This window comes from Cheilinus undulatus, linkage group 12 (assembly GCF_018320785.1).
Source record: "Cheilinus undulatus linkage group 12, ASM1832078v1, whole genome shotgun sequence".
NCBI classification, from domain to species: Eukaryota; Metazoa; Chordata; class Actinopteri; order Labriformes; family Labridae; genus Cheilinus; species Cheilinus undulatus.
In genome coordinates this window covers 31,641,359-31,655,096 of record NC_054876.1, presented here as the reverse complement: position 1 = coordinate 31,655,096, position 13,738 = coordinate 31,641,359, and the positions used below count along the sequence as shown (strand labels likewise).

At 38.8% G+C, this 13,738-nt stretch overlaps 1 protein-coding gene across 5 annotated transcripts in view; it reads right to left on the bottom strand.

Annotated features, from left to right (window-relative positions):
* Positions 1-1,311: 1,311 nt before the first annotated feature.
* grik1a (glutamate receptor, ionotropic, kainate 1a) overlaps positions 1,312-13,738 on the bottom strand; it is a 61,847-nt gene continuing 49,420 nt past the window's right edge. For 3 of the 5 annotated variants that reach the window (XM_041801979.1, XM_041801980.1, XM_041801984.1), the window contains 3 exons: positions 12,046-12,271; positions 6,608-6,858; positions 1,312-1,812 (listed from right to left, as the gene is read on the bottom strand). In XM_041801979.1, the coding sequence (XP_041657913.1) occupies positions 1,642-1,812; positions 6,608-6,858; positions 12,046-12,271 (648 nt within the window). In that variant the 3' untranslated portion in view covers positions 1,312-1,641. Of the gene's footprint in view, positions 1,813-5,872; positions 6,041-6,607; positions 6,859-12,045; positions 12,272-13,738 lie in introns of all 5 variants that reach the window. The other 2 variants (XM_041801982.1, XM_041801983.1) reach the window with 1 other exon arrangement.

The following is a 13,738-nucleotide window of genomic DNA, read 5'->3' as shown; positions in this document are numbered from 1 at the left end:
GGGTACAGAATGAAGCCTCAGCTTCACACAACTGCATCCAAATGGTGTGAAAGCATTATACCAAGGACCCTGTCTGAAGGCTGGTACATTTTGAAAATCATAGCTAATATTGAAACTGTGAAAGACCCTACACATGATGACAAAATAGTAACTTATTTAAAAGTGTGGTTCTCATAGTGTGGGATATACAATGAGATGACAGCACACTGCATACTAAAAGATTAATTCATAAACAATCAGTCAATGTCACTCTCAAAACTTGGGGCCAGGTGCAACTTTAGAGTAAACAAGCTGATTGTGGCTGGCTGTTAGCTACATCCACTGTAGCATTTGCAATTAAGATCTAACTTTTCTGACTCAGATATTTATATTTTTGTTTTTATGTATCTAGTGCTGGAATGTTTACTAAAAAATAACTTAGCTAAAGCAAGACCAGAGCTGCAGCTGATAAGTTGCAATGTATCCTGGTTCTTCTGGGCACTGCTGGGAGTTTTAGAGAAGTTAGTTATTATTTCGGTGTACTGTATTAACCATCCACACTGATTGAAGATCCATATAAATGTGGCTAAATTTCTCTTTGTGAAAGATCTTATAGCCCCTATGCCTCAATTTTTTTTACAAGGAGGAAACTTTTGCAGGGGTTATTTCTTCTAAAATAAAGGTTTAATTCAATATTATAGTTTTAATTTAAAATTTTACTATGAATTCTAATGCACCTAGGATCTGCTGGTGGGTAAGGATTCTAAAATGCACACCAACCTTGTAAAGTACTTAAAGAGAATCTTTACTCTTTCATAAATGCACACAGCCACTGAGATCCACTGTCACGACTGGGAGAGAAGCTCATCCCCCACGCTTTCAAATCTGACAAGTGCAAACAGAAAGACTCTTACTCCCGAGGGAAGGAGAAAATTGTGCTTTGTCTTTGACCCCTTGAGAATTTCATGCGTACCAGAAGAGGAGAAAAAAAACCTGCTTCTCATTTTGTCCTTTCCTCCTCTCTGTATCATTTTCTTTCTCCAGTGCACAGACAGCTATATTTCCCCCGATCACAAGAGCTGTGAGGCTGTGTGGGTCTGTGATGTCGGGGGCTTGAAGGGTATAAAACAGCAGGTGTGCTCCTGACTTTTCCTCAGAGGTACTTATCTCTTTTCTCTGGCCAGGTTTGGCTCAGAAATACTCTCTGAAGCTACTTTGCTGCCTGCCAGTGGGCACACAAAGAATCATGCCAGACAACCATGAACAACAACAGCAAGTCAGACATAGGTTTAAAAAATGCAAAAATCTTTTTTACTATGAAAGTCAGTGAAGTTGTCACACATTTAGAAGACGGGAGCATCTATAAAATGTGCAGATTCAACTCTGCAAGCTGCTCAGTGATTTACAGCCATGAGGGAACAGTAGAGCTATGAAAGAGCTTTCATTCATGTTTTCATTACTTTTCTTAACATCAGTCATGTTGATACAAAGCAGACTCTGTTTACTACATCTACAGTATAATGCCTAATGTTTTATCCATACACATACAGTACAAAGAGGATGAAGAGGAAACCGTGTCATACGTATAATCCAATGTCCAAAGAAAGACAGCGATCAAAGTCAGTCTCTCATCTAAGTTTCCACAGTTCATAGATCCAAGGCTCACGTGCTGGACTCCCGTCTCCCTCCCTCCTGCTTTGGCGTGCGTTTGGGTTGACAGAGGATACAAGCTGACCTTGCTACACTGTGAGGCCGCGACCTCCTCCGGACGCCTTTGTAACACTGCAGGGAGATGCCCAACTCTTCCATCATGGCACTAAAGGACACACATTGCTGGAAAGAAAAATATAAGAGTTGTTTAGGACATGAAAAGAGAGAGTCATTATCACATTCATAGTTTCAATGGAAAAGTCATCATGTAGGTATTGCTCTCTGCAGGTACAGAACTGACTGAAATTTTCACTTAGATGAGGAGGTAATGATTGTACAGTCAGTCAGTGATTCCAAGTCAGCACATAGTCTGACCAGGCAAACACCAGCACTGACAAAACACATAAAATGTTCATTTGCATAACGAGTTTTAAAGGACTATTGTGTTGTCATAAAAAATCCAATTACACAGAGAAAAGATGAAGAGCAGTCTCTGCTGTGCCACATACTAATAAAGGGGTCTCTCACTTCATGTAGTAGTTATTTGAAATGACCAAAGAGAGAACCATCTTATTGGATTCAGCAGAATAATGCATAACATCGTTTTCATTAATCTTCAGTCATATTTATTCCCCTTTTTAATTTTTTTCCTCCAGAGGGGGTAGCAAACAAAATCTATTTAGAAAATTATTATTCACCCCACAAAGTAATCACGTTTTTATCTGTCTGTTTTAATACTCAAAGACCTTGGAAGGTCTCCTTCTTTCATCCTCAGGCTTTGCCTAAGGCTTCTCAATTGAATTCGGCTCCCTGCAGGGTTTCCCACGAATATCGGTAAAACTCAGCAGAACCTGTTTCATATCTACCTCGGGTCTAAAAGACTGAGAAAGAGGAGAAAACTGAAGATTCAACACATGGATCTGAGGTTTGCTAAAATATTAAACCTACCAACTACTTATAGGAACAATACCATGCATTTTTATATGTAATACCAGCTTGACTCTGCTTTTACTCGGTTTTGGTACCAGGTCATTTGTTTTCCATTACAGTACAGACTTTGATAGTACCTTGGTGAGGTGTGAAACTGTTGAGGGCATTCAACACAACTATGGCTGTGTCTCACTGTGACTTTTATATGGCTTGGGTCTCTGGCTTGAGCAGGAGACATAAACAGCTGTATCTGCATAAATTTGTACTGTATTTATTCTTAACAAATCTCCACATTTACAATGTTTCATCTCAGTGTAGGATCAGAAAACACCTGCATGAAGAGAATCCTGCAGTATATGAAAACACATGCGGACTCTTTCTACCAGCAAATGCTATCCACTATGTCTAAACAACATCTAGATTTAACTGAAAAGTGAAAGGTGAAAAGATGTAATTTTCAGGTCACTGAAAAGACGTCTCTATAAAGACGCCCCAGTAATATGGTCATATTTTAAAGACTATTATTAAGCTAAATTTGGACCAAATCAGATGGACAAAACATAGCCCAGATTTTCTTCCAGATAGATGCAATAGGAGTTTACAGATTCCTGAATCAGACATCCCACGTGTGACACTCCAAGTGGCAATGCTTCCTTGCTACTCACATTTTAGTTTTTATTCAGCCTGCTTGGAATCTTGCCAGAGATTATACTAATGAGGAACCAGGTCAAGCCAGAACCACACAGTAGAAATACACCACTAGACTTTTTATAGGATGGATGAAGTGACAGCCCCCATGGAGTGAAGCCAAAATACATGCCTGCTGACTGGCTGTATAGGTCATAAACCCTGCCTACATGCAAACTTCTTCATTACTGCTTTGTCCTTTCACCAGCTGTTCCGTTATAACAGTCTGTCTCTGTGCCCAGGTCAGCTATCGGCATACGCAGGTTTGAAGTTAGTAACAACTCACAATATTCAGCAATATTTCCTCAGAGAGTTTAAGTTCCAAAAGAAAATACTTCTTTGCTATGTTTTGCTGCTCTGGCTGGAGCTGTAAGCTACATTGGGCAACATTGCCCCCCATGACCGCAATATCTGACTGGTAACTGCAAGTTTTGATAGACCAAGCAGAAATACAGATGAAAAACACCCAGAGCACGGAAAAAAGCTCCGTCTACATATGTAGAGTATGAATGAGCCTGTACAGCTTTTCTTAATCAGATTAGCAGAGAAGGGGAGGAAAAGGGAGAGAAAACATGACAAAAACTAACAATACACTATTTGAACTTGACAATACCCTGAGTGCCGACTCCAAACCAAATCAAAAACGTGTTCTACTGCTGACTGCACAGACCAGAGGAATCTATGTAAATGTGTGCTTTTAAGCAGATGGAGTGCTGTCTCTTTAACAGTATGAAATTCCAGTGCCAATCATGGAGGTATTTTGGCTTTACTTTTGTACAACAGGGCGAGACTGAGTAAGGCTAAACTTCAAGAAGAATTTCTTAATAACTGAACATGAACCATTTTACCCATCTTGCAGTAAATGTGTACTTTTCAGGACCCACGTTTGAACAAAAATTGGAAACATCCCATTTAAAGCATGTAATTCTTTAACCCTATTTTTAAAATTGTTTACAGTCTATCTTTATACACTTTATTTACAGTACCACTAAAGATTTATTGAAACTAAAATTTCCTATGACCTTAAATATCACAGTTATTAGTTTTATCACTGTGTTGTCATTATTGCTGAAAGCTACAAAAAGTTCTGATTGATCATTTTAAATCTTTTTTTTTAACTGTCATTGCATGCGTCATGAGATGACCATGGGTCAGCTTGTTAGCTAAGCTAATTAACCTTTCTAACCACAAAAGCTGACCCAAATTAACTGGTGAAATTGCTAATTCTAGCAATTTTCGCCACAAATTTCAATGTTGGACTGATATTTGTAACTAACGGGACTTGCTCCAAAGTTTGGGGGTGCTTTTCATTAGCTTTCTGAGCAGATGAGGAGCAGTTAAAGCTGTTGAGAGCATGTTACTCCCACAGTCAGAGTTTTTTGCCCTCAAACTGACAGTTGAATGTACTGCATTATGGTTTGATTTGACCCATTATTCTGATGTGTTTCTATCTTATAAATTGATTAGACTAGAGTGCTCCTTGGGCCTACTTGTTTGTCTGTCTCTGCACAGACAGAGCAATGAGCAGTTCAGCTGAGAGAGCAGAGAGGAGAGACAGTGATGTTTCCTTCTCACTGATATTTCTTTACATCCCCAGTTGACCTGTGAATGTTTTCCCATTCACCTAAGTAAAGAAACCAAAATAGCATGCTGTCTGGACATTTTTACCGTGATATTAATGCATAGTTATTGCAAACATTTTTAATAACTTTTTATACCTTAGTAAGAAGAGGTCAGTCCAGGGGATCAGTGAAGACCATGAGAATCAGTACATCCCACTGTGATTCCATCCATCATCACTACAGTTAAAATTCCCTTTGACTACCAGTGCGTATTTATGAAACCACAACTCTAATTCTGGCTCAGCATGTGTTGTCAGGGGACATTTTAACCTGACGTATTTTGTTGTTCCATCACCGTTATCCAAATTTCACCCAACCAAAACCAGACTGCTAACGAGCTTAATGAGTAGGGAAATATTCAAATAACTTTGCCTATCTTTTGATTTCCCACAAGGCATTCAAAGTCAGCTTCTAAAGTATACTTGAGTGCCTACTGAGACAGACGTATTGAATGAAGCAGAAACTTGTGGGCTGGAAGGCTGCGAGCAAGAGAAACAGCAGGGCAGCACTGCAGAACTCTGCGCTGAACTGTAATGCCACGTTTCGCAAGTATCCTGAATTTTAATATTTTTGTGCTGAAAATAAGCAGGTGACTCCCACATTGCATTTAATAACTTGGAAGATAAGAAGGAGAAAGCTCTCCAGAAGTGATTTTAATAATTAGAGTGTATTTGTCTGCAGGCAGTCATCGATAAAATGATAAAAAAAAAGTTGCTAATTTATGAAGCTGTGATGCCTGCATAAAGAAGTGTTAACGCTGTAAAAAGTTTCTTGCTCTAGTACAGCCTGATTATGTGCTGCTGAAATACATCCAATTAAACAGCATCTTTTGAAATTGGCACCTTGGGGTGAGAGCAAAACATCTGAGAAGAAAATTCAGCTGAAAACAATATAAAAGGGACACTGCAGGATAACATTGTGAGCACGAGGAAAAGTTACTGAAGGTATCTGGGTGGGGGTTCGGATACAAAAGAGGCAAGACAAGGACATCTACAATTACAAACCTATCATCTAGATGTGTATGTGCTGTAAAAGTGCTGCCACGACTAGTCTGTGTCATCCCCCAGCAGCCTGCCGCTCTCCAGATCAGTGGATAAAGAAGTGCCAGAGGAGGAAGTGGAGCCTCGCCGCTGGAACTGACGGGACTGAACCCCATAAAAGAAGCAAAAGGCCTGACCATGCGAGCATGCAAAAGAAAGAAGAGCCAAGGGAAACAAAAATGGACATGTAAAAAAACGTGCGACACTGATGACAAAGAATGATGAGGGACACAGCAAATAAGACAGGAATACAAAGCAAAACAAACATAAAATGAAGGCTGTGGTGCTTTCAGCATGGCATATAGAGAGTTAAAGCTACACATGGATGATCAGGCATGATCAGGCTTGCCTGTCATTTGGAGCTGTTAACTCACCAGGTCTTAAATTGAATTAAAATTACTGTTTGACACTGATGTTGTGCCATGAAAATTCATCAAGGAACTCTCAATTCCAAACCAAGCCAAGTGCGAATAATCACAATAATGTTTCATTAAATTAGTTTTGATACCGCAAACAACATCTTAAACCACTTTAATTAAACTATTTATTAGTAAGCAAAACAGAACTGTGTGTGGGAATAAATTAGCATACATTTTCTTATTTCCCGCAGATTTTACAGCTACGATTTATGGGTCCAGATTCACAATGTTAGGCTTAAAAATATCCAAGTTTCCTCAGCACTTCCGCATCTCCTCTCACCTCCTCTATGTCGGCATTCCTGCGTGCCTTGTAGATGAACTCTCCGATGGCCACGAACACAGACAGGACGAGACCAGCGGCCAGGACGATGAAGATACCGCCAATGTTTTCCACGCCCAGGGCGTTGGCTTCTTTGTTGTCCTCCTCTGGACAGCCGTTGCCTCTCCACCACTTCTCCTTCATCATGTGCAGCTTCCCCTCCTCCTGCAGCTGGAGGATGGCAATGGTGACTTTATCCCTGTAAGGTGAGCCTGTGATGGAGAAAGTGTAAAAAAGAGAGGATAAGAATAATCACATGATATTGATGTCCTCAGAATTCCATGTTGAGAAAACAGAGCAGCCCATTTCCGCCTTTGTTTACAGGATATTTGAAGATCATAAATTTCTACTACGTTTAAGCTTTTGCCTCAAGTACAGGATTAACACCAGTGACAGGAAGCATGGCTTTACATTTATCTTGAGGATATAAAACTCCATATTTGCATTCATACTATATGCTTACTATTATCTAAATGCATCTCAAGTAGCACTGCGGTTCTATAAGAAAATATCTTTTCACTCTTATCACTTTTCAGACAGCTTTTATTTCAACCAACAATCCTACATTAAATGTCTCTTCAATACCCCTGATGCAACTGTTCCTGGCTTATCTTTCTTTGAATTAAGAACCAAGAAAATTGTTGATCCTTTGAGGAAAATGCTTGATTTAAGGCCATCTAACTACACGGAATCACCCTGACCTAATACAGTATACACGCCAGGATTAACTTGATCTGCAGTATGTACTGATGTTTCATATTGAAGCATTCCACCTTAGCTGGGCTTAGTCTTATGATGCAGAACTAAGCCTTATATGAATGAACAGCATAAGAGCTGTGAGGAAGTGGTCACAGAAGAATGAAGACACTGTTCTAAGGTGGCAGATTGGGACAGCAGATGCTAGATATGAGGGGAAAAGGCTGCAGGAAGAAAATGAAAGAGATACACATATATCTGACAGGGAGGGCTACTCACAGGAAAGACAGTTACAGGAAGAGGGAGAGGAAACTACAGCTGAACAAGACGAGACAGGAAGGCAGAGGGGTGAAACTATCACCGACTATGAGCATATCTGAGCTCAGGTGATTGCAGGAGACATAGTAAAGTCAAAGAGATGAAGGAATTAAAATGCTTTTATGAGGTTTGACAAAGAAGCCTCTGCACACTCATCTCATCTAAGAAATTTCCCCACCACAATCCACCTCCAATAGACTCAGCTGTCAGCCCAGCACAGCTAAGACGCGGCTGCATCTGCCCTGAGGATATCAGCCTCAGGGTGCTTAAGAGGTGTTCCTCCTTAGCTGTGCTTGGTTTTTAAAAGCATGTCTTTAACCTGATTCTGAACCTGTGTTGGGGTAAACATCCTGCCATAGACATCAAACAACAAAAAAAGTCACAAGGTAACAGGAGGGAAGGAAGCTAACAGGGAAAAGTCCTCACTGGACCTGGCAGTATGATGTTGGATCAAGCTTGCATGTTCTTGCAATTTGTTTCAGACTGACTGCAGAAAAAGCAATGTGGGCGAAACCACCTACAGCGCAGTATCAGCCTCGACTGGCAGCAGCGCTACAGCAGCACTGCCCACAACAAGAGGGGTCAGTGCCAGCTTAACTTCCTGAGGATCTGCTCATTTTCTATCCCCACTGCAGATATTCTTCCATTCTGTGATAGTTGTCATTATATACTACACCGCAGAGTGTCAGCAGCAGGATGAGAGCAGCCGACAACTCTTGAATCAACAAGTTTGACAATAGGGCTTACTATAGTGAGTGAACATGAGTCTCTGATGGATTCAAACTTATGAGGATCATTAGCAATGTTATCCTTGTACCATAACAAGGATGAGAGAAACTACCTTAGATCTTTAGTTAAAAATTCAAAAGGAATTTCTTTGTTTTTGGGGTGATGAAAGCTTGCAGCTTCACCCCCTGCTGCTAAGAGGAGCGGTTGCTCACCTCAAAACATGGTAACAATGTATTTCCCTTATAAATAAGTCTATTCTGAAAAGCATGTTTTAAGATAACAGTAGGATCAGCTGCAGTAAATCTCATGAGACATCATTTGTATACCTTTTTCCTTCAGGGTAAACTTTTCTGTTACTTCTCCTTTAAAGAAATCTCATTAAATAGGCCTGCAGGATATGAGAAAGTTCCATACTATGTGTAGAGTACACACCTCAAAGGAAGTTTTTGTTGTGCCTGCAATCAAGAGATACATGTTTTTAGTATATTTGTAAAATTAACTAATATTTTGTTACATCTTGCTGCCTAGTTTTATATTCTGCTGGTTTGAACTTTCCTTATTTCATATTTTACAAATATTATCTATCAGATATATAGACTGCATATAAATTAAGTAGTAACTGCAATATTCCTTTTATTATCATACACAAGAGATGCCACTTTACAAGCCCCTGATGCATTTTTTAAAGCAATTCTACCCTGTTTTTCGTAAATAATCATATGCTTTTTATTCATTTTATGAGTAAACTACACAATGCATTAAAGAATAACAACTACAACTGAGCTTTCTGTCTCTATTTTCTATTCTTTAACACAAAACCTGTGTTTGCAGTTTTTACTTCTGTTTTAGGAGCAGTTCATCTGATAGGTAGCTCATAACTAGCATTAGCTTCATCTAATTGCATTAAAATTTATAGCCTTTCTATCCTGAGCACCATATTGCATTCACATAAGAAAATTAAAAAAAAAAATACTGTGTTTCTGAATTAATAATATAATTATCTTGGATATCTTTTATCTTGAAAGGAGCCAGCTGAGGTGGTTCAGGCATCTGATTAGGATGTCTCCTGGTCATCTCCCTGTGGAGGTCTATTGGGCGCATCCAACTGGGAGGAGACCCCGGGGTAGACTCAGGACTTGTTGGAGGGATTATATATCTTATCTGGTCTGGGAATGTCTCAGAATCCCCCAGGAAGAGCACAAAAATGTCACTGGGGAGTGATGTCAAGGCTGACTTGCTTAGCCTTCAGCCACTGCGATCCGGCCCCAAATAAACAGAAGAAAACGGATGGATGGATGGATTATATTGGATATACGAGATTGGAACTGATCGACTCAAAGTCCCTGAAGGAGCTCATTGCAAGTTATTCAAGGAAGAAAAAATGTCCTTACTCCTTAATTCAGTTTTATTTGGGATTTAGGACACTGATGGTATTGTCAACTTTGCACAGGCATCTTAAGACTACAGCTGTTCAGACACAAGACCCAGCTGAGAGCAGAAGGTCTTTTCATTAAAAAAATGTGTTCATTTTGGCAGCTATGTTGCAGCTATTTAAAATGTAGTCTTATGTGGACAAAAAATTCCAGGGCAAATAACGACCATATTTTGGCAAACACATAGGTCCACAGGTAATTCTACGCCTGTGTGAATCAACATCTTTGTAATCTAGGGTGGTAATTTCTTTTTTTTTTTTTCTTACGTCTGTGCAGCTTTTTCTGATCGAAAAAAACAATAGAGGCTGTGTAGGAGATTGTTAAAGTTTAGACTGACATAGGTTTCTTTATGTAACTTATTTATTTAAACTATGTTTTTCAAATGTGTGTGCATGCTCTCTTCATATACACAATGCTTCTACTCTACTGATCTTATATCAGCGTTATTTGGCTGTACATTTCACATTTAACACAATTTAGGATTTGAAATGTGTCGCTCAACAGGCAGTGGTTAGGCTGCAACAGCTGATCTGCACAAGGAGGGTTGTTGTAGATGCATAATGATCCCAAACTGATTAGAGTGGAGAATAACATCAACGGCATCAACTACATAAAAACTGTTGAAAGTAACAGGAGATGTTCCTATTTAACATTAAACATCTCCCTTTCTACATTAATGGGAGTGATGCTCAACTTTCTCTCTTCCTCTGCCTGATTAGCTGCAGATACACGGGTGAATTACGCGACGTTGATTCATAATGGGAGAGATAGAGGAGATATTTTGCTAGTTAATTAAACATGGGACAGCATACTACAGATCTAAAAAATGTTAATATGTATAAAGAGAGGGGGAAAACAGTTTAGAAACTCTGGTTAACAGTATGTATAGGACAGCTGCAGAACGTGATGTGCACAACATTGCATTTTTTTCATGAATTTCAGAAATAAAAAATCACTGTATTTTTATTGCTGTAACCATGCAACACCCTTATGTTTTCCTTCAAAAACATCTGTAAATTTGACTTCACCTATCTTGTGTGAATTTTTTAAAAATAAAAAATGTATTTCATAATTTTAGAGAATGATGCAATTATTTTGAAAAACTGGGAAAAAAGTTTTCTTTCCTTGCTAAAATTAATTTCTTTACCATTCTAAATATGTCCCAAACAACAGGCAAACTGCATTCATGAGTGAGCACCCTTTTTCTGCAATAATTCAGATTTTTTATATGTTTAATGCCCTGAATAAATATAAAGAAAAACCTGTGTATTTAGCTACAATATAATGACTATGTTTAAAACACTGATAGCCAGTGTTCACATCTTACCAATGAGACATATTACCTGGATGGAGGTGACGTCACACTGCTTATTTCCACTATTATGCCGAAAAACCTTTTCAGGTACATCCTGCACTTGGATGTGCACAGCTAATGTCTGTGTTGGGGGTGTTTAAGGTGAAGACCGCCTGCACACAGCAAAAATACCCCAGCTTCAAAATAAAAAAATTAAAAATAACAGTCTCTAGAGTGAGTCAGACATCTGAGGAGAAGAGTAATTTAAGATAACTAAAAAAAAACACTTCTAGAGAGGATGAGAGTAAAGACTTGAGAGACACAAGATGTTAAGAACAGCTTAAGTAAACATCAACAGTAGCGCCTGCGGTCCAGTAGGTTGACTTGCTTCCAGTTTAAGTTTTTCAATCCAACAAACTGGCCTGAAATCTCACTTGAACATTTGCTCTGAACAGCTGGCTAGGTTTTTTTTAAAGGAAACATCTGCATGTTGAAGATAGCAGCTCTGTCCTGAAACTTCTGAAGAATGAAAATAAACAAAGCAAAATAAAGTTGCAGAACTATCCCGACTTTTAAAATAAAAGTCAAAATCAATATTCCCCTCCAGCATATAAATAGTTACTTTGTATTTCTGTGATCACTTGTGCGGCTGGTTATTCATGTGTCTCTGAGCTTTTATTTGATTTTCTGTCTGCTATTGGTGTTTGATTGATATGCAGTGTGTCTGTTATATGTTGGGAGCATTATTTATTTAGGCTATTTGATTCCTAGTTCATATTCATGATTGCAGATGAGGTTATTTTTGGTTTCAATGTTTCTGCCTCCAATGAAAAGCACATTGAGTTGACATGTAATGAGAAGCATGTTATGAATTATTGCTACCATTATTACTGCAAAGGTGGTAAACCCTGTCACAGTCTTCCACTTACCAATAGGTGTTCCCACTCCATAGCCCTTTGAGTCGATCAGACCTCCAATTTGAGTGAGGTTGCAGTTTCTCTGGCTGATGTATTCAATGCTGGTTGACTCCATCAGCATGGCATAGTCCGTGGTCAGGACCCTCGTGATGCCCTCCCTGTTGTTCTTAACAAGAGCCGTATTCTTCCTGCTGCTCATGAAGGCCCACATCTTCTCATAGGTGGAGATCTTTGATTTCTGCCAAAGTTAGAGGGAAGTTTTAAGCACAGGCAGCAAATACAGCACATACACCACAAATGTAGCTTTTTATATAATATCATAAACATATGTAAGTTCAAAAGTTGGATGTGTGTGACTCTTCCTTTGATTGTGCATGCGCGTATGTGTTTCTTCTTGCTCAGTCAGAGAAAATGGGACAGCTGTGTTCTTAATCTCCTCCAGCTGATTCAATTTGTTCAAGCCATCAACACAGGCTGCTTCCTCCTATCCAGGCAGCCGTAATCACTGGCTGCAATCTGAGAGGATAAAGCCCTCCATGGATCACCCCTGCTGAGCCACCAGGATGCAAGGAGAGTGGGTAGCAGTAGGGGAGAAGGAAGTGACAGCTCTTTCAGGGGACATCGGTGCAATGATACATTCTAGAACTACAACTAAAATGCTACCTGTCTCTAAATGACAGCTGCACCAAAATGCATACACAAGTGGGCTCAGCATTAATCTTCTTAACTCCACTTCCAAAAGAACATTTAAATATTGCTGCATCTTATGTTTGCTAACATTAAAGTTAATGCTAGTATTTTCTTTACCAAAGTCTTTACATTTTTACCTTTATTCACAGGATGTTTGGAAATAATGCTGGTGGTAACAGAGAAGCTGAAGGAACTCTGATTTAATAGGAGTTAACAAAGGTAATATTGACTCATACTTAAAAAAAGTGCCACTAGGTTGACCAGAAAGGAGTAAACTACTATTAGACAACTTTTAACACCGTGGAAATCAGAGTATCTAAATGAAAAATACATCATATTTAGCCTTGCTTGTATATTAATACTTTATTAAATCTATTATCTAAATTACATGTTTAAAGCACACTTTAACTGACTTTAATCCTATATTTAAACTTTTTTTAAAAAGTATCTTGCACTTGAGATTATATGATTACATGTGAAACATTTTCATATCAAGAGAATCTACAGTGTATACAAATTGCAGTCACAATTAATAAGCAAGCAATTCATGGTCTTAATGCTAAAAAATGACTAAAAAATGATACAGAGTTTAATGGCTTCAACATGACATTGGTTTAGGTCAAAATACTTTTTTTAAGATATATTTTGGGGCTTTTATTCCCTTATTTAGAGAGAGGAGGAAAGTAGATCGAGTTGGAATCAGGGATGAAAGATTGGGGGCGAGACATGCAGGAAAGGAGCCACAGGCTAGAAAAAATAAGGTTAAAGAGTTAGTTACTGGTACCAGACAATTGCAAACAATTTATTGGATGTGAATCTCAGGCGCATGTAAGAATGAGTTTGTAGACTTGAAGACAGGACTAATACACCTACGTCTGCTAAAGTCTCTTCATGTTCGTCCTCATGTCTTCAGTTTTAAAGTGTGCTCTAAAGACTTACATTTGTTTTCTTGTCAAATGCGTTTTAAGGATTAAAGGTCTAAGGTCTGAACTATAAATATCATATCAACTATAGG